At 33.1% G+C, this 20382-nt stretch overlaps 1 protein-coding gene across 4 annotated transcripts in view; it reads left to right on the top strand.

Moving 5' to 3' along the window:
- LOC114321036 (cysteine-rich receptor-like protein kinase 8) overlaps positions 1 to 20032 on the top strand; it is a 30895-nt gene extending 10863 nt beyond the window's left edge. For 2 of the 4 annotated variants that reach the window (XM_028268160.2, XM_082869927.1), the window contains exons 2-8: positions 1619 to 2016; positions 13814 to 13939; positions 14764 to 14885; positions 15014 to 15224; positions 16094 to 16331; positions 17483 to 17633; positions 19625 to 20032. In XM_028268160.2, coding sequence (XP_028123961.2) covers positions 1619 to 2016; positions 13814 to 13939; positions 14764 to 14885; positions 15014 to 15224; positions 16094 to 16331; positions 17483 to 17633; positions 19625 to 19921 — 1543 coding nt within the window. In that variant the 3' untranslated portion in view covers positions 19922 to 20032. The remainder of the gene's footprint in view (positions 1 to 1618; positions 2017 to 13813; positions 13940 to 14763; positions 14886 to 15013; positions 15225 to 16093; positions 16332 to 17482; positions 17634 to 19624) is intronic. The other 2 variants (XM_082869928.1, XM_082869929.1) reach the window with 1 other exon arrangement.
- The last annotated feature ends 350 nt before the right edge of the window (positions 20033 to 20382 follow it).

Genomic DNA, 20382 nt, shown 5'->3' with positions numbered 1-20382 from the left:
GAGGACGAATTTCTGTCTTAAAGACACAGTGTTCAAACATTGGCCTCAATTACAAGTTTGTTCTTAAGTTTCATTCTACATAAAGTTGTGAGTTATCTCTTGTTCTGTGTTTAATTATTTATTATAATTTAATTATTCTGTTAATTTAATTTTTTATCGAAAAATATTTCCAACACCAAGTCAATGAAATTTTAAAAAATATTATAGTTTTTTTTTTTTTTAAATTAATAACACATTGACAAAATTATTAAAATTCCCATATGTATTGTGACTCTTTTTTTTCAAGTATTGTTTCCATTGATCATACGCATTGTTCATGTGGAGTTCTTGGCCCATGAAATAACTTCTCCATTCCCACAATGTTTATTTTCTCTCTTATTTATTTATTATTGTATATGTGATAGACAACTTTAGTTATAGAAATATCACTATAACAAATAAGAGTTTGGAAAAAAATTTATCCTTAAAAGTAAAAATTTTGTTGTAAAAAAATTTGGAGATCAATTCTTATAGTTGTGAGAATAGTCATTAAAAACTCATCCTAAAAAGTCAAAAAAATTGACTTTTAGCAACAAAACTTAAAAAATAATGCAAACAAATGCACTTTTAAGAACAAAAAAAAAAAATTGGTCAAAAAATGGTGTTTTTTTAGACACAAAAAATTGGTTCCAAACAATAATAATCCATCACTAAATGTTCAATTTCATCGCTAAAAATACAACCATGACTCTTTTAATAACAAAAATATTTCATTCTTAATAATGACTTTTGTCCCTTAAATCTTATTTTGTTTTACTGATAGACACTTCATTATTAACTCTTCTGATGTGCGCGAGCATGAGGAGGATGGACAGTTATTTGAGTTGTATCCTAGAATTGTTTTTTGTGTGCTAAAAGAGTGTCTCCAACGCTTCATCAAATCTGTTATCAAATTTAAATTTGATGAAAATGCTTAAAACGTGAGCTCTAATATCCTTTCATCAAACTAATATCAAGTGAGCTCTAATATCCTTTCATCAAACTAATATCAAATAGAGGGAGAGTTAATTTTTTCATCAAATCAAGAGAGTTTTATCTTTTCATCAAATTTGTAGGTGAACGTTGGACCGGACATCTTCTCGGACAATCTCTTCTTTGCAAAATTGCCCATAAAGGTGTTGGTTAATTTACACAAATCGGTCTACCGACCAGACATCCACCCGGTCGTACTCTCAGTCAACTGGTGCTTTGATAAAAAAATGCAAATTGTCCGTTGACACGCTCGATATTAGATGAAATTTTTACTCAAATTTGATGACAAAAAAAAAACGAATAAATGTTGAAGATATATACATTCGTGTGCTAGGACAGATATAACAACAATTTTAGGACAACAACTACATATCTCTCACAATCCGGAAAGTCTATAAACCCAGAAGAAAAATCAGAAATTTATCTAAAATTTCAAATGTAGAGTGTAGATTTAATCTTCTCACTATGGGGCCGGGCCAATTTATAAATGAATCTTGGACTAAAATTATAAATTATTTTCTGAGGATGTAGAACTGTTGTGCTGCTTTACATTTAATTTACAAACTTGGTATAGTGTGGATTGATTTTCTATAATACCAAAATAAAGGTACTCAAACCAAACTATAGCCGGAGGGACACTGCAAGATGATCCGGCAGCTGTGTGGAACCCTGAAAATGTCTCCAACGTGGCTGGGTTTAATCAAGCACTGAAGCCATTGCTTGAAAAGCTACGAAGCCAAGCGGCGCAAGGAGGCTCTCTGCGTAAATTTGCTACGGGGATGACGAGTGCAGATACGTTTCTGACGATATACGGGCTTTTGCAGTGCACGCCTGATTTATCTCAGCAGCAATGTATTGATTGTCTAGATAGGGCCACTAGTTTCATTTCTGACTGCTGTAATGCAAGAAAAGGAGCTAGAGTTCTAGCTCCGAGCTGTAATCTTCGGTATGAGCTGAACCATTTCTATAACGACACTCTGGTTCCACCTCCATCTCCACGTCCAGGTATTTTGCCAATCAAAAAGAAAAAAAAATTATTTTGCTTTCAAAAACATGATATGTATCTGTATTGATAATGCAGTCATATATCAATTAAGAGAAAAGTTAGGGATCATGAAAATTTTTTCAAAAAAATAATCATGAAAGATTTATGATTCTTGGATTACCTTGATTAATGTGTGATGTTTTATGCTTAGTGTAATACAAGGATCACAAAGCTTTCATGATTATTTTCATAAAAAGTTTTTCATGATACCTACCATTGCTGATCAATTAATATGCTAATAAATAACAAAATAAATAATATCTAAAATCTTATTACGTAACAACTAATACCATGCATAACAGTTGATAATTAAAACCCCTTTTTCATATTGAATAGTTGAAGCATATATAACCACCTTCTTCACCTCCAAATTGTAAGAAGCGGTGCCCTTGCATTTTGTTGCATGTGTTATTTTAGTTTTTACCGTTTCAATTGGTTCAATTTTGATTCTTAATTTTAAATTTTACATTAATTTAGTCTAATTGATAACGTTGTTAGGATTTTTGACAAAAAAATTTATTGAATTAGTTAAGGTTAAGTCACTAAATTGATCAAGTTTACAATTTTGTTCCTAAAAGTAAGGCAAATTATAGAAATGGTTCCAATAGTTTACCCGTGTTTTCATTTTGGTCCATGTATTTCTAATTGTATCAAAGTTGCCCCCATAGTTTGGTTTTTGGCTCGAAATGGTCCAGTAGTTAACGGTGGTTAGACATTTGGACAGAAAAGCGGGCCAATTTTGACTTTCTTGAGTATTTTTAGATCAATTCAATTCGTTTTCTAATATCATCACTCAAATTTAACTCATTTAATAGATGTTTTATTTAATTTTATTATTTAATTATTATTATTATTTAAAATAAATTTACTTAAAATTTTAATTAAAAAATAACATATATTTTTATTGATATTTTATTTATTTAATTTTTAAAAATAAATTTATTTAATTTTGTAAAAGATAAAATAAAACAAATTTTTATTTAATCTAGCTAAAAATAATTAAAATATTAAAGATATATTTAATATTGCTATTACTTAATAAACAATTGAAAAATGATAAAATAGTCTTTTGCACTTTTCTCCTTATCCAGTTCGTCCATCCAAACATTAAATTCACTAAAAATAAATACTTCACACATTAATCCAAAGGATACCAATCCCATGGAAATAATCTCACCCCCCTACGATTGTTTAGTCCCTCATATGAGGGATATGGAGTCCCTCATATAAATTATAAATTATAAATTTTAATTTATAATGCTATAATTTTTAATTTTTTATTTTTAATTAAATTAAATTTGTAATTTCTATTTTTTATTTCTAATTAAATTAAATTTATAATTTATATTTTTAATTTAATTTAATTTAATTTATATATTAATAAGAAATATTTTTTAATTAAATTTAATTTTAAGTTAAATTATACATTTCAATAGGTTTAGGAATGTTACCAAAGACTTGGTAACGATTGACCATTTCAATAGGGGGAACCATTCAAGGTTGACTAGATGAAATCAAGCCTTTGGAAGGAGGGCAAGGTCGAGACATCTGGAAAATTATGAACAAACTTTAGCATTTGGCATCCACTGAAGATATCCAATTTGCTCAAATGATAATTCAATGGGCAAGTAAATGGCGGCGACTGTGAATTTGGTGAAACTGTATGCATTGAGTTCGTCGAGTAGTCTTTTTGGCTAACTTGAGGCAAGCAATACGGTAAGCATTTTAGTAAATAAAGTTTCTGTAAAGGGTTACTTACAATTGTTTACTGAAATAAATTTAATTTTAAATTAAATTAAATTTTAAAAAATATATTATATTAAATTAAATTAAAAATATAATTTAAATTAAATTAAAAAAATATATTATATTTAAATTAAATTAAATTAAAGAAATATATTATATTTAAAAATAATTTAATTTAAAAAATTTAATTTAATTTAAAAATATAATTAAATTATATTAAATTATATTACAATTAAAATTAAAATTTATAATTTATAATTTATATGAGGGACTCCATATCCCTCATACGAGGGACTAAACAATCCTTTTGAGGGGGGGGGGGGGGATTATTTTCATGGGATTGGTATCCTATGGGACTAATGTGTGAAATGTTTATTTTTTGTGAATCTAATATTTGGTTGGACGAACTGGATAAGAATAAATGTGCACAAGACTATTTTAACATTTTTCAATTGTTTACTAAGTAATAGCAATATTAAACATATCTTTAATATTTTAATTATTTTTAGCTAGATTAAATAAAATTTTATTTTATTTTATTTTTTACACAATTAAATAAGTTTATTTTTAAAAATTAAATAAATAAAATATCAATAAAAATATATGTTCTTTTTTTAATTAAAATTTAAATAAATTTATTTTTAAAAATAATAATTAAATAATGAAATTAAATAAAACATCTATTAAATGAGTTAAATTTGAATGATGATATTACAGAACAAATTGAATTGATCCAAAAACACTCAATAAAGTCAAAATTGTTCAAGAAAGTCAAGAAAGTCAAAATTGGCCTGCTTCTCCGTCCAAATGTCTAACCACCGTTAACTATTGGACCATTTCGAGTCAAAAACTAAACTGCAGGGGAAAAATTGATGCAATTAGAAGTACAAGGACCAAAATGAAAACACGGGTAAACTATAGGAACCATTTTTGTAATTTGCTCTACTTTTAGGAACAAAATTGTAAACTTAATCAATTCAGTGACTTAACCTCAATAAATTTTTTTGTCAAAAATCCTAACAACGTTATCAATTAGACTAAATTAATGTAAAATCTAAAATTAAGAATCAAAATTGAGCCAGTTAAAACGATAGGAGCTAAAATAACACATGCAACAAAATGTAAGGGCGCCGCTTCTTACAATTTGGAGGTGAAGAAGGTGGTTTTATATGCTTCAACTATTCAATATGAAAAAGGGGTTTTAATTATCAACTGTTATGCATGGTATTAGTTGTCATGTAATAAGATTTTAGATATTAAAATCTTGGCTCAATTTTAAGAAGCGGTGCCCTTACATTTTGTTGCATGTGTTATTTTAGTTCCTATCGTTTCAATTGACTCAATTTTGATTCTTAATTTTAGATTTTATATTAATTTAGTCTAATTAATGACGTTGTTAGGATTTTTGACAAAAAAAAATTCATTGAATTAGTTAACGTTAAGTCATTGAATTGATCAAGTTTACAATTTTGTTCCTAAAAGTATGACACATGTCACTCATAAGCACATTTTACCATTAAAAAAATGCTAACAATTAGAAGCAATTGGACAAATTTGAGGCAAAATATAAAAATAGAAAATTGACGATCAAAATTGATTCAATTGAAATTACAAAGACTAAAATGACATAAGGGCTAAAGTATCGGGACTAACAATAAAATTTGCTCTTTTTAATCAAATATTTTTTTAATTATTTGTTGTGTTTATTTTTTGACAGTTACGAATTAAATTGGTTTCTTAAAACAAATTCAGTTACAAATTAATAATGGGTATAATTACTATTTATTATTATCTAAATAATGAGAGAGTTTATTTATAATGTAACACTAATGCTATATCTGTGTGTGACTTGCGGAGGGAAAAGGCCCATAACTTTGATTGGTACATTATGCTATATACAAAAGTTCATTCCATATTATCCGTTTAGATTATTCGAAGAATGCTCTTCACTATTTTTATGAGTTTACAGATAATTTGATTCGTGACTTGATTCAAGTATTTAGTGATCATATTCATATCCCGAGCCTTGTAGCTTAGTGGAATAGGAGCAAGACATAACTGCTTGCAAAGAGATGTTGGGGGGTTCAACTCCCACTACAACGTATAAGAGTTTTAGAAATCAATTTTTTGGTCTTTAAAAGTAAAAATTTTGTTACAAAAGACATTTAGAAATCAATTTTTATCGTCGTGAGGAATCGCTAAAAAGTCATCTTAAAAAGTCAAAAACAAGGCTTTTAGTGACAAAATTTTGAAAATGTCACTAATAAATAGACTTTTAGAAACAAAATAATTTGGTCTCAAAATGATTTATTTTTTGAAACAAAAAATTTGGTCCTAAAATGATAATAATTCATCACTAATGTCTAATTTTCGTTGCTAAAAATATAATGGCAACACTTTTCCCAACAAAAATATTTGATCCTTAAAAAATAATTTTATTCCTAAATTTTAGTTTCTAAAACTTTAATTTTTCTGTGCTGTCCCCCTGTTAATTTGACAACTCATCATTAATTGTTGCCAATCAAAAAAAGAAAAAACTTTATAGTGGTTATGAACACTAAACGAGAAACGCTACCAGCAAATTAAATTTTATGTAGGGGTGAGCAGCGGATATATCGATCCGTCAAAACCGACCGAACCGAACCGATCCATCGCATTTTGGACGGAAGCGTGATGACGATCGGACGGTTGCGGATTGATTTTCTCCAATCCGCCAATTTGGCAGACGGATGGCGGATTTGAGATTCCTTTGGCCGCAACCAAACCGCCAAACCGCGAGCACCCCTAATAATTTATAAGACTTTATGTTTTCAATTTGTTTAAATATTTTGTTTGTGTTTTCAATTGAAAAAGAATTTAAATATTCTGTTGAAAAAAAGTTTTCAACTTGAATATATTTTTTGAATTGAAAAAAATAAACATATTATTTATCTATATTTTTTGGTTTTTAAATTTAATTCTAAAAATATGATATATGCTGGTTAGTTTTTGTTTTCAAAAACATATATAGATGTAACAATACAGAGACATACAATCTCTACTATTGCTATGTTCATGGTTTTGGTGGTTTGAATTATTATTATATTTTAAGAACCACAGATTGTAATACTTTATGTGGATGAATCATGCTGTGATTGTAATATGGGGATGAGCCATACAGTGATTATGATATTCTAAAGTTTCAAACTTTCTTTTTTTGGATAAGACATACAGTGATTGTAATAGTTTTTTAAGTCATTGACTGTAATACTTTCTTTTTCTTTTTTTTTTTTTTTTTTTGAGGAAGTACATAAGTTGAATTGTGTTGAAAATTTATAAAATCTTAAACCGCCAAACCGATTCGCATCCATCCGCCAAACCGCTAATCCGCTCAATCCGCATCTGCCAGATTGGCGGACGGATGCGGATTAATTTTCTCTAATCCGCCAATCTGGCGGACAGATGGCGGATTGGAGGTTTTGTGGCCGCAACCGACCCGCACCCTCCCCTAATTTTATGCTGGAATCACTTCACTCCTTTAATACTTTCATAAGGAGAAGAAAAACAATTTTAAGATATTAACAACATGACTCACAAACTCCCACAACCCTTACTATTCTAATTTCTAACCTCCAATTTGCATTCAGTTTATATAATAATAATTGTGCTTAATATTCTATTTATTATTTTGCTAGATAAATCGTCCCTCCATTGATTCAAAATTACACTTTTGCCACTTATTAAAAAAATGTTTGTCAATTAATTGGTTTGAACTTTTAAGTATATCTCTAAATCTTTGTACATCCTTCTTTTTTTTTTTTTCTTTTTTAATTTTCATTTCAACAAAATTATTACAAATTCGTTGTGAAGTAATCTTGCTTCACCTATAATAAAAAATAAAAAAAAATTTCCTCCGACCTAAGAGTAAAAGTATGAAGGCTAAAATCAAGTTTTTCAATAGTGGTTGCAACCGTTTGAAATTCACAACCTTAACTGCATTTGCATTTAATGGTTTTACATTACTAGTTTTATCTATATATAGCTATATCGTATTTTGAAAATTCAGAGTGCGAGAGAGAAGAAGAAAAGAGTATAAGAGTTGAAGAGATAGAGAGAGTTCTCACCTTGTTCCATAATTGTTTTCAGTAATTGATTAGGTTTGTTTGTTTGCATCCGAAATTTATTTCTCTGAATTTTATTTCAAGCTACCATAAGTAGTCTTCAGTTTCTCTCCCACCAACAGTGGTATCAGAGCATTAGGACGGCCTATTTTTTCAAAAAAAAAAAGTAGAACAGAGCATCATTTCAAATCTTGCCCAGAAATCAAAGTTGTTGAAATAAACTTTTGATCACACCAATGTGCAGGTCTCATCGAGACGATCACACTGCAAAAAACCACATTGAAAACCGAGTATCACAGAGCTCGTACGCGCCCCACGCGCCCTTGACACTGTCACCACACGCAGTAACGTACCCATGCGCTACCACGCATCTACTTCGCCCGGATTTGCAGAGTCCGACTCGTCTGACGTACGATCCGATCCATTACCCATATCCGAATCCGTATCCAGGAGCTGACGTCATTGCTGACGTCAAGTTGAGCCGTTGAGCCATTAAGCCGAGCTGAGCCGAACTGAGCCGCAAAGGAGCCGGGCCGCAGACCGAGCTGAGCCACGCCGCCACACCACTGACGTCACGTTGACGTCATCCGATCTGGAGAAATTATCCGGTGCTTCTCAGAAGTTCTAGATTCCGCCGATCTGAACCATTCAATTATTTTTGCTAGATCTAAGCCATTTGAAATCCGTTTTTGGTGATCCAATAGTGCTTACCAACTATATGGAATATTCTGGACACATCTGTATGGTCAGAATTTGCAAATTACATCCTGAAAATTTATAAATTTCTTAAAGTCAACCAATGGCCAACACAAACAATTTCTTTCAATTCCAGTTTCCAAAACACAGCAAAGAGAACTATGAAAATTGGAGTATTCAAATGCAAGTCCAACTAGCCTCACAAGATTTGTGGGAGTTAGTGGATCGAGGATATGACGAGCCAGCTACTCTCGAAGATGAAGGAAATTTAAATGAAACTCAAAAGACGACGTTAAAAGATTTAAGGAAGACAGATAAAAAGGCATTGTATCTACTCTATTAAGGCACTGATGAGTTAAGCTTTTAGAAGATTTCAGCAGCAGCAACCTCTAAAGAGGCATGGAGTATTCTTCACAATTCACACCATGGAATTGAGAAGACGATCAGAGTTTGACTCCAAGTGTTATGTGGCAAATTCGAGATGCTGCACATGAATGAGAATGAGTCAATTTCTAAGTACTTCAAAACAACATTGACCATTGTTAATCAGATGAGAAGATATGAAGAGAAGATGGAATCTCTTCAAGTGATAAAGAAGATTCGATGATCACTTAGTCTCAAATTCGAGCACGTGGTTGTAGCAATAGAAGAGTCTAAGGATCTCAGTGCCATGACCACCGATGAGTTGATGGGCACACTTGAGATTCATGAACAAAAGATCAACAAAAAGACTCCCTCAAGTTCTCTAGAGCAAGCTCTTCAATCAAAGTTGTCTTTCAAAGATGATAGAAATGAGCAAGGGGGGACATCACAAAGAGGCAGAGGAAGAGGTCGTGGTTACAATAACCGAAGTTCTGGTTTTCGAGGAAGAGGCAGAAAAGGTCCAGCTGGAGGAGAAAGAAGTCAACCAAACTTTGCTCCAAGAGAAAGAGCAAGAGGAAGAGGAGGTGGTTACAACAACTGACCAGGATTTAACAGAAGCAATGTTCAATGCTACCATTGCCACAAGTTCGGGCATTACAGCAATGAATACCGACGTAGAGCAACCACAAAAGCTAGAAAGCAAGTAAATTTTGCCGAGCAGGAAACAAAAAAGTCAGACCTACAATCCTGTTTGTCCACCATGGAGATACTGAAAACCAAAACAATGTTTGGTATCTAGATTCGGGAGCCAGTAATCACATGTGTGGTAAAAGAGAGTTGTTCGTCGAGCTTGACAAGACTGTACAAGCACAAGTCTCATTTGGTGATTCTTTATAGACTCTAGTGAAAGGAAGAGGCAATATTCTGATCAAGCTCAAGAATGAAGATCATGATTAAATCTCCAATGTTTATTTTGTTCTTGCCATGAAGAACAACATTTTGAGTATAGGACAACTCCTAGAGAAAGGATACAAAATTAATATGAAAGATTGTCATCTTACCATCAAAGACAATCATGGTAATTTGATCGCTCGAGTGAGAATATCCAAGAATTAGATGTTTGTATTGAACATCCAACAGGATGCTGCGAAGTGTTTAAGTGCCATCATCAAAGACAAAGACTGGCTATGGCATTTGAGGTTTGGACATCTCAACTTTGGAAGCTTGAAGTTTTTGTCAAACAAGAATATGGTGAAAGAGCTCCTTCATATTGCTTGTACTAATGAAGTCTGTGAAAGTTGCATTCTTGGCAAGCATCACAGAACTAGCTTTGCCAAAGAAGTGAAGTGGAGAGCAACAAAGCCGCTAGAGCTAGTGCACATTGATGTGTGTGGTCTATTGAAGCCAATGCCAAAAAGACAGAATAGATATTTTCTCACCTTCATTGATGATTATAGTCAAAAGACATGAGTGTATTTTCTTAAAAGAAAGTCAGAGGTATTCAGTATCTTCTAAGAATTCAAAGCTTTTGTTGAAAAGCAAAGCGGCTACTACATCAAAACATTGCAGTTAGATCAAGTTGGAGAATATACATCTTATGTTTTTGAAAGACTTTGTAAAGAGCGTGGAATCAAGCATCAAACAACACCATCCTATACGCTACAGCTGAATGATGTTGCTGAAAAGAAGAATCGCACAATCTTGGATATGGCAAGAAGCATGTTGAAAGGAAAAGGATTGCCCAAGAAATTTTGGGCTGAAGTTGTATCATGTGCTATGTATCTACTAAATAGATGCCTAACCAGGAGCCTTCACTCTATGACTCCAGAAGCGGCTTGGAGTTCACATAAGCCAAGTGTCAACCATCTCAAAATATTTGGGTGTGTTGTGTACACTAAGATTCCAGAAGCAAGAAGAACCGAGCTCGATCATAAGGGAGAAAAATGTATCCTTGTTGGATATGAAGACAAAACAATGGAATACAAAATGTATAATCCCATTACCATAAAGGTGATCATGAGTAAAGATGTGATATTTGAAGAAGAAGAAAAAGCTTGGAACTAGAATCAAGATGGAGTTTTTAAAGATACAGAACTCATTCTTGAAGATGAAACATCAAAAGCTCCGGTTGAAATCACAAGAGAAGTTCAAGATGAACCACAAGCTCCTCTACATAGCATACCTGCACTTAGATCTCCAGTTTCTCACAGAAGTGATGCATCATCATCATCATCATCAGATGATATTTTTTTCAAACAACCAAGACCAATGAGAAATTTGCAGGAGATATATGAAGCTACAGAAGAAGAAGATCTGAATTTGTTCTGCCTACTCGCAGATAATGATCTACTTATTTTCTCAAAAGCCATCCAAGAAGATAAATGGAAGAAAGCAATGGATGAAGAAATTCATGCCATTGAGAAAAATGACACATGGAAGTTTACCAGTCTACCGGAGGAGAACAAACCCATTGGAGTGAAATGGGTATACAAGACAAAGAGGAATGCACAAGGCAAAGTGCAACGCTATAAAGCAAGATTAGTGGCAAAAGGTTACAAGTAGAGAGCTGGAATTGATTATGGAGAGGTATTTGCTCCAGTTACCCGGTTAGAGACTATCAGGCTAATGATTTCTTTGGCTGCCTAGTACAAGTGGCAGATCTATCAACTTGATGTGAAATCTGCATTTTTTAATGGTTTTCTTGAAGAAGAAATCTATATTGAACAGCCTTCAGGATATGTTCAAAAGGGGCATGAAGACAAAGTGTATAAATTGAAGAAAGCACTTTATGGATTGAAGCAAGCTCTGCGTGCATGGAATACTAGAATTTATCAGTATTTTCATGACAATGGTTTTGAAAAATGCCCATATGAACACCCACTATATTTGAAAAAGGAAGCTGATGGAAACATGTTGTTTGCTTGTCTTTATGTTGATGATCTAATTTTTACTGGAAACAATCCAACCAAGTTCAAAGAATTTAAAAGAAGCATGGTTCAAGAATTTGAAATGACAGATATTGGATTGATGGCTCATTTTCTCAGCATTGAAGTGGCACAAAGAAAAGATGAAATTTTTATGTCCCAAAGTGGCTATGCCACAAAAATTCTCAAGAGATATGGAATAGAGAATTGCAATCCAGTGAACACTCCTGTAGATAGTGAAGTGGAGCTCAAAAAAGGTACAAAGACGGGTAATGTGGATCCAACTTATTTCAAGAGCTTAGTTGGAAGTCTTCGCTATCTTACTTACACCAAGCCAGACATACTCTATGGAGTAGGATTGATTAGCAGTTATATGGAAACATCGGATCAGTCACACCTTTATGCAACAAAGAGAATTCTTTGCTACATCAAAGGTACAATCGATGATGATTTATTCTATGAACCAACTAATAATTTCAATCTTGTTGGCTATTCAGATAGTGACTGGGGATGTGACTTAGATGAACGAAAGAGTACTACTGAGTTTGCTTTCTTTATGAGAAATACAGTGTTCACTTGGTCGTCCAAAAAACAAGCTATTGTGACACTGTTAACTTGCGAAGCTGAGCATGTTGCAGCCAACTCAACTATGTGCCATGCAATTTGGTTAAGAAATGTGTCGAAGCATTTAGGATTTCCACAAGAAAATCCTACTGAGATCTATGTTGATAATCGTTCTGCAATTGCATTAGCAAAGAACCCAGTTTATCATGAAAGAAGTAAGCATATTAACACTAGCTATCATTTCATCCGAGACCATGTGAAAAATAAAGAGGTGGAATTATTTCCTAGCAAATCTCAAGATCAGCTTGCAGATATTTTCACAAGCTATTGAAAAATGATCTATTCAACAGAATGAAGATGATGCTCGAGATGAAGCAGCATGGAGAATCAAGATTAAGGGAGGATGTTCTAAAGTAATCTTGCTTCACCTATAATAATAAAAAAATAATAATAATAATAAAATATAACAAAATTCCACCGGCTTAAGAGTATAAGTATAGAGGCTGAAATCAAGTTTTTCAATAATGGTTGCAACCATTTGCATTTAATGGTTTTACATTACTAGTTTTATCTATATATAGCTATTGTATTTTGAGAATTCAGAGTGTGGGAGACAAGAAGAAAAGAGTGTAAGAGTTGGGGAAACAAAGAAAGTTCTCACGTCGTTCTGTAATTGTTTTCAGTAATTGATAAAGTTTATTTGTTTGTTTGTCTCCCAAATTTATTTCTCTAAATTTTATTTCTCTAAATTTTATTTCAAGCTATTTGTTTGTTTGTCTCCCAAATTTATTTCTCTAAATTTTATTTCAAGCTACCATAAGTAGTTTGAAGTCTCACTCCCACCAACAAAATTTGCCACTTTAAGGATAAAGCAAAATAAATTTTGTCATTTTTCATTCACAGTGGGCTTTAATAAATAAAATCCTCAATTCTTTAAAATTACAAGTTAAATTTTTGTAGTTGAACTACAAATAGGGATTGGATGTCTTAAATCCAACACAATTTAGAAGCAGTGAAAATTCATAGAAGAAATATAGAGTGAGTTTCTTTTATGGAGAGTTGGACATACAAAAATTTGGGTATATTCTTGGGGATTTGAGAGTGTGAGAGACAATTAATTATTGTAAACTTGTTTCTTACATAGTGAAGTATTGTTGTTGTCTTGTTCATGGACGTATAAGTTGAACCACATAAATCATTTATTTGTGCTTGTTTTATTTTCCATTGATTATTTCTGATTATTTGATATCCAAATTATGATCGTTTCATAACAATTAACAAATTAGTTGGCAAACTATCCATTTAGCTAACTATTTAACACACCCATTGGAACAAAGCATATTTATGTTATGTCATTTTTGCAGGCAATAACACAACTATTGTTATCATTATTGCCACCTCTGTCACTGGCACTGTCACTATTCTTATAGTTCTCTTTACCATCTTTCTCAGAAAGCGAAAGCATAAGAAGCCAACAGAGAAAATTGAGAGTAAGTTCAAAATGAGGTTTTATTTATTTATGCTTTGGTTCATTACAAATTTGACCACTACCAAACCTCACGACGAAGCACCACATACATTCGGGGCAGGGAAACAGTTCCCCATTCAGGTCGGATTTCGGAAGTTCGTACCATTCACCGTTCGGATCCGGATCGGGGATAGTATAGTTTAACTGGATTTGGGCTGAGGTCAGGTCGGTCCCGATGCCATGGACCCTAATTGCCATCTCTATTATTCATAACTAAGATACCAAATCTTTATAATTAGGATGTATAATAAAGCATCACATAATTCATAATTAAGATCACAACGTGGTGTCAACAATTTCAAATTATTATATTAAGGTTGTGTTTGGATTATAAATTTGTAGAAGTAAAAAAGTGTGAAAAAATTAGTTTACATTTTTAATTACTTCCTTCTTTCTTTTTCTTTTCCCTGTACAAGTCTCTAGTCAAATTCATTATCTAAATACTGCGTAAATAGTTGGGTGTAGATACATTATTGTGCTCATCTCTAATAACTTGGGCTAGTTGTATATGATTTACTCAGGTAAGGTTGAAATATATTATTTCATCACTCTCTAAAAAGCTAACGGTAGGTCAGACAAGTCCGACACCATGGAGCTTGGTCGATAAAAAGACCAGCAGATAAAATTCTTTATTACATAAAATTACTTCTCAAGAAAAGTGAAGTACATAGACATGCTCACAAGAGCTACAAGATAGACAAAAACATTACTGCTATTTATAAATCCAAATTTGTCATTTTCAAATTCGTTTATTTTTATTTATTTTTTTATTTTTTTTTGGTGAAGTTGCGGATGAAATCAGTGGCGCAGAATCCTTACGATACGATTTTAGTACTATAAAGGATGCTACAGACAACTTCTCTGATAGTAACAAGCTTGGACAAGGTGGATTTGGGCCTGTTTACAAGGTAAAAGAATAATCTCATAAAAATATTTCAATTAAGTTGTGCCAAATTATAGATTTGAGTCTATTGAGAGAACACACACACACACACACACATATATATATAACATATATATTTGAATATATTTACAGGGTAAGCTTCCAAATGGACAAGAAATAGCTGTGAAGAGGCTATCCAAAAATTCTGGACAAGGTGAAGTGGAATTTAAGAATGAAGTCTTGTTGGTGGCCAAACTTCAACATAGGAATTTGGTAAGGACTTTGGGTTTCTGCATGGAAGGAACAGAAAGACTTCTCATGTATGAGTTTATGCCTAATGGAAGTCTTGATCATTTCCTATTTGGTAAGATAGCTCTCCATGTTATCTTTCATAGTTTTAAATATCAGCCAATATTAGTATATTGATGAGAAGGAAAATTGTTTTACCCGATTTCCACACTACAAGAAAAATCACCTTAGGCGACTAAAAGTCGCCAAAAGTCCATTTTTAGTCGCCAATTGCCTGTTTATAGTTACTAAATTTTTTTTAGTAGCCAAAACGCTTCACTTTCAGCGACCAAACTGTTTTTAGTCGCCAAAACACGTATAATCGGTGACCAAACTGTTTTTTAGTCGCCAAAACCTATACTTTTGGCTACTAAATTATTTTAGTCACCAAAAACCGTCACTTTTGGCTACTAAAAAACCTTTAGTCGGTAAAACCCATATAATTTGGCTACTAAATTGTTTTAGTCGCCAAAAGTCTTCTCTTTCCATTTTAGTCGCCGAAAATGGCACTTTCAGGGACAAAAATAATTTTTTTAGTCGCCATTTCTGCATTTTCTTGTAGTGCCAATACATATCGATGTTTAGAATCAATGCACAACCAGTTCACAGTTGATACAACTATTTTAACTGTTATAAAGCTCTTTTCATGAATGATTTAAAAAATCATAATTTCGTCACCTAATTTTTGTTACGTATCATTCCATACTTCCAATAAAAAACCTTGTTTTCTTCATTGACTTAATTCTGAATACACATCGACCTACATGCATAGAATGGAAGACATATAAATATATTTCATACAGTTATGACCACTTCAGAATGAATCATCTCAAACTTAATTTTCTAAAATAGAGCACAAAACTAAAATTCATGTTGCACATTACTATTTGTAGACCAGTTTATGATTTAGTAGAGCTTTGAGACTAAATTAAGCATTTTATGTAGATCCAAACAAACAAGCATATTTGGATTGGGATATGCGCTACAAAATCATAGGAGGCATCACTAGGGGACTTCTTTATCTTCATGAAGATTCTCGACTTCGGATCATTCATCGTGATATGAAAGCTAGCAATGTTCTATTAGATGAAAATATGAACCCTAAAATTTCAGATTTTGGAATGGCAAGGCTTTTTGTGCTCGATGAAACTCATGGGAATACAAATAAAGTTGTCGGAACCTAGTAAGTATTACCTTCTCCAAAGCAAGTATCAAATAAAATTAAACTTAACCAGGAATTGTGATATAGCGGAAAATGCAAAATAGTAACGATTTTAGAATCCGTTGGTTGAAAACTCAATACCAAAACTAAGATTTTTCTTTAAATTCGTTGATTCACAAGAAATACCAAAAATGAAGATTCAACAATAGTTTATTCTTAAAGAATACCCAAGGTTGTAAAAAAAAGTATAAAACTCGAAATTATATTAATTCTCAAAAAACTAAAGAGCTCTAAGGTTAAAAATAAGTACAAAGCAAACCTAACCTAGTAGGAAACAATTAGAATTGAGAATTTCGTAATAAGCAATACTTAAATAAGGAAAGATAACGAAAATTACCAAAAATAAAAATATTGAAATAAAATAAAGAAAATACTAAAATATGCTGGTACAATAATGGCATATTTGACAAAATTAGATTCTAAGTTCTACGCTAGGAGTAATTAGAGTAGCAAATCTTTTCAAAAATGACAAAATCTAAAGATTGACGGCCTGAACAATGAAATTCGCCTAAAATTTACTAGGGTCAATGGATCATGACCAAAATGACATTTTCCATCAATGCACCAAATTCCACACAATTTCAAGTTCGGGCTGTTTCATTTCTACCAATGTTTTTTCCTTTGCCTAATTTGCCTACAAGCCTATCCCTTTGGTCAAAGAGTTGTATGGGGCATACATGCTAATCAAATTGTTTCTTAACCAAATCAAGTATCAAATGGAGTTCTATTCCTTAATCCAGTTTTATTGATGTAAGCATTATTTTTATCATGAAATGAAAGTAACATAAAAGTCCTACAAATTCTTACCATCTTCAATTTAAAAAATGGAAAAGCCAAATGGTTTGTGTATATACGAAGTAATTGATTAGAAACATTAGAAGTGAAAAACATAAAAGCCTCGTGCTGAAGGCTAGAGATCCTCTATCCCAAAACCTATATGTTCCTTTGTTTCAATTCACTCAAAGATGTTAGATCATGAGAGAATTTTGAAAAATAAAAACATTGAAGCATGATCAAATAATTGTGAGTGAGTTGAGACTGAAGCTTGAAAAAAATATTTTCTTTTAACTTCTAAGATGAAATAATTCACCTATATGATTTTGCAATTGCAGCGGTTATATGCCACCAGAGTACGTAACGTATGGACAATTCTCAATTAAATCAGATGTTTTTAGCTTTGGAGTATTAGTTCTAGAAATCATAAGTGGACAGAAGAACAGTCATTTTCAAAAAGCGGAGAATGAGGAGAACCTTCTAACCTATGTAAGTATAAATAAGGATATATATATATATATACATACGTTATATAATTTTATATGAAAAATGATCCACAAACATAATTTTATATAAAATTTTATTTAGAATGATGTGGTGGTGGCAATTTTTAAATTATTAGCGACAATGGTAAGCTTTTTAACTTGAAATGAAAAAGACAATAGAAAACCACATTATTATGTATAAAAATTAAGTGATTTTATCACTTTGAAGCAAAGGATCTAGACCCAATATAGGTAGAATGATGAGACAAGTTTAGATTTTATCACTTTAAAACAAAAGACTTTATCAAGATTGTTGAAAGATTGTTAAGTTACTAATTGTCTTAAAAGCTTAAGTTATACAGTGACAAAGTATGATGTGACAAGCTTTTCTTTTATCACTTGAAAGAAAAATACCTATCAAGATAACTCATATTTTAACTATCAATTTCATCTCTCTCTAAAACCTCTCTCTCTCTCTCTCTCTAAAATCCTCCACCCCCGGGCCTCACTTTTGGTTGGCCGGCCGCTGCCTTTGGCTATGGCGGTCGGCTGGTCCAGCTTCCTCTTCTGTTTGTGTGTTGTTTTTTCCATATAATAACTTGATTCCCACAATGTTTTCCCACTTAGATGTGTTTCGGTGTTACTGGTCCAGCTCCCTTTGGAGTTGTATGTTTTGTTTTCACCAGGGGGTGCTTGGTATAGGGGTCAGAACAGAGTAGATGGTGGTCGGTTTTGGACCGGAATAGAGGTTGTTCTAATCTGGTAAGGAGTTTCATTCAGGCGCTCATGTGCGAGTGGGAGTTTGAGGGATGAATGTTGGTTCGGATCTATGGAGATGCTTCGATCCAGATCTAAGATCTAAGAGTCCAGATCTAGATCCAAATCTTCGATCCAGATATAAGATTCCATTCAAGCACTCCTTTTCGAGTGGGTGTTTGAGGGGTGTACTTCATCCAGTTATATCCAGTGGGTGTGTTCGAAGTTTGGTTCGGAACAAAGGTGTCCGACCATGGATCTAGAGTTGGCAGTGGGTGTGTTCGTGTTTGGCGTTGGGTGTGTTCGACCATAGGTGTAGAGAAGTGGAGTTGGCAGCGGGTATTGGCGTGGAAGTGGGTCTCGGCGCGATGCATTGAGTGCTCGGTAGGTGTTCAGATGGGTGGCGTGGTTGGTAGCAGCAGGTTGGCTAGCAAGGGAGCTGCCGTGCGTGTGAGAAAGAAGAAGATATTGGGGTTTGGATCTACAGTGGGTTTGGGTTCTGCTCTGGGTATGGGTGGCTCGGCTAGCAGTGTGAGTTAAAAGAGGTTGTTAGCATGGAGTTAAAAGATGGTTTCATAGGTTAGGAGGTTAGTGTACCAGTGTAGAGACGGACCATTGTGGAGGATGATGATGGCGGCAGGAGCAAGGTGGTAGGTGAGTCCGCAAGGGGCAACAGCAAAGTGGAAGAAGGGGCCGATGATGGTGAGTCAGTAGAGGTAGGGGCTGATGATGGTGAGTCAGCAGAGGTGTGGGCTTTGGGTGGCGTGCGTGGATCTTGGTTGTTCAGTAGCATGGGAGTGCAGCAACATTGGGTGTTGTTTTGTTTAGTTTGGCTGTTTTGTTTAGTTTGGGTTCGGGTTGTGTGGGTTGATGTTGTCGGGAGTCTTGTATTTTGTTTTATAGTTAAGTTCTTAACTTTTTTGTTTGAAAAAAAAAAAAATTTCGTGAGGCCAAAGGGTTGGTTGTATGGATGCGAGTAGCAGTAGTAAGGGTATTCTGTACTTTCCGAATCTCTCTCGATGCATGTCATCTGCCTGTACCTTTAATTTCATGCTGTTAATGAAATTTTTCTTTGCTGATCAAAAACAAAGATAACTTATATTTTCAAAAAACCACTGTCACATTATTGTTGTCATAAATTATGCATACAAGTTTTGTAACTATATCATTTTTCATATATATATATATATATATATATAGTAAATCATATTTTTTACCCTTCAACTTTCATTCTTGCAGACTTGGAAAAATTGGAAGGATGGAAGGGCTTCAAATGTGATAGACGCCACCATATTGAAGGCTAGTTCAAATTGTGTACAAGACATAATGAGATGCATTCACATTGGATTACTATGTGTTCAAGAAAATGTAGCAAATAGACCAACCATGGCTTCAGTTGTACTCATGCTTAGTAGCTTCTCTCTCACTCTCTCACTGCCGTCACAGCCAGCATTTTTCATGCAGAGCACCATTAATCCTCAGTCTGGTAGTTCCAATGTGAATGAGGCTTCCATTACCGAGTTATATCCCAGATGATTGTTTTTCAAAGTTGCATATTGTTTTGGGGTAAACATAATGGCACTATTTTGGCTCATGTTGTTTGTTTTGGCTATGGAGCTTTTCATAATAAGGTTTGAACTTTTTTTATGACTATCTTTTTTATTTTTTTATCAGCAAAGGAAAGAAATATTATTAAAATATAAGAAGAAGGTTACAAGAGCTTGGGGAAAATTGCATCATTGTCTACATAATACATTCCAACTATGTTGGCAGCCAACGCAAGACCAATCATGTGCACACCCAAGGATCACACAAATACAATGTTGGAAAGATTCCAATAAATTCAGCTAGCACGATCACCACCAATACAAACTCTAACCTGCCTAATATTGAATACAAAGTCATTAACAAAGAAATGAAGCTCCTTTAAGGAAGACTTGACTTGAGCCAATGACCCAATCAATTTTGATAAGCTCACACAGCTCCCAGATATCAGA

Source organism: Camellia sinensis, chromosome 5 (assembly GCF_055761805.1).
Source record: "Camellia sinensis isolate YWXY chromosome 5, ASM5576180v1, whole genome shotgun sequence".
NCBI classification, from domain to species: Eukaryota; Viridiplantae; Streptophyta; class Magnoliopsida; order Ericales; family Theaceae; genus Camellia; species Camellia sinensis.
The sequence above is the reverse complement of the archived record's forward strand: the minus strand, read 5'-3'. Positions and strand labels throughout refer to the sequence as shown.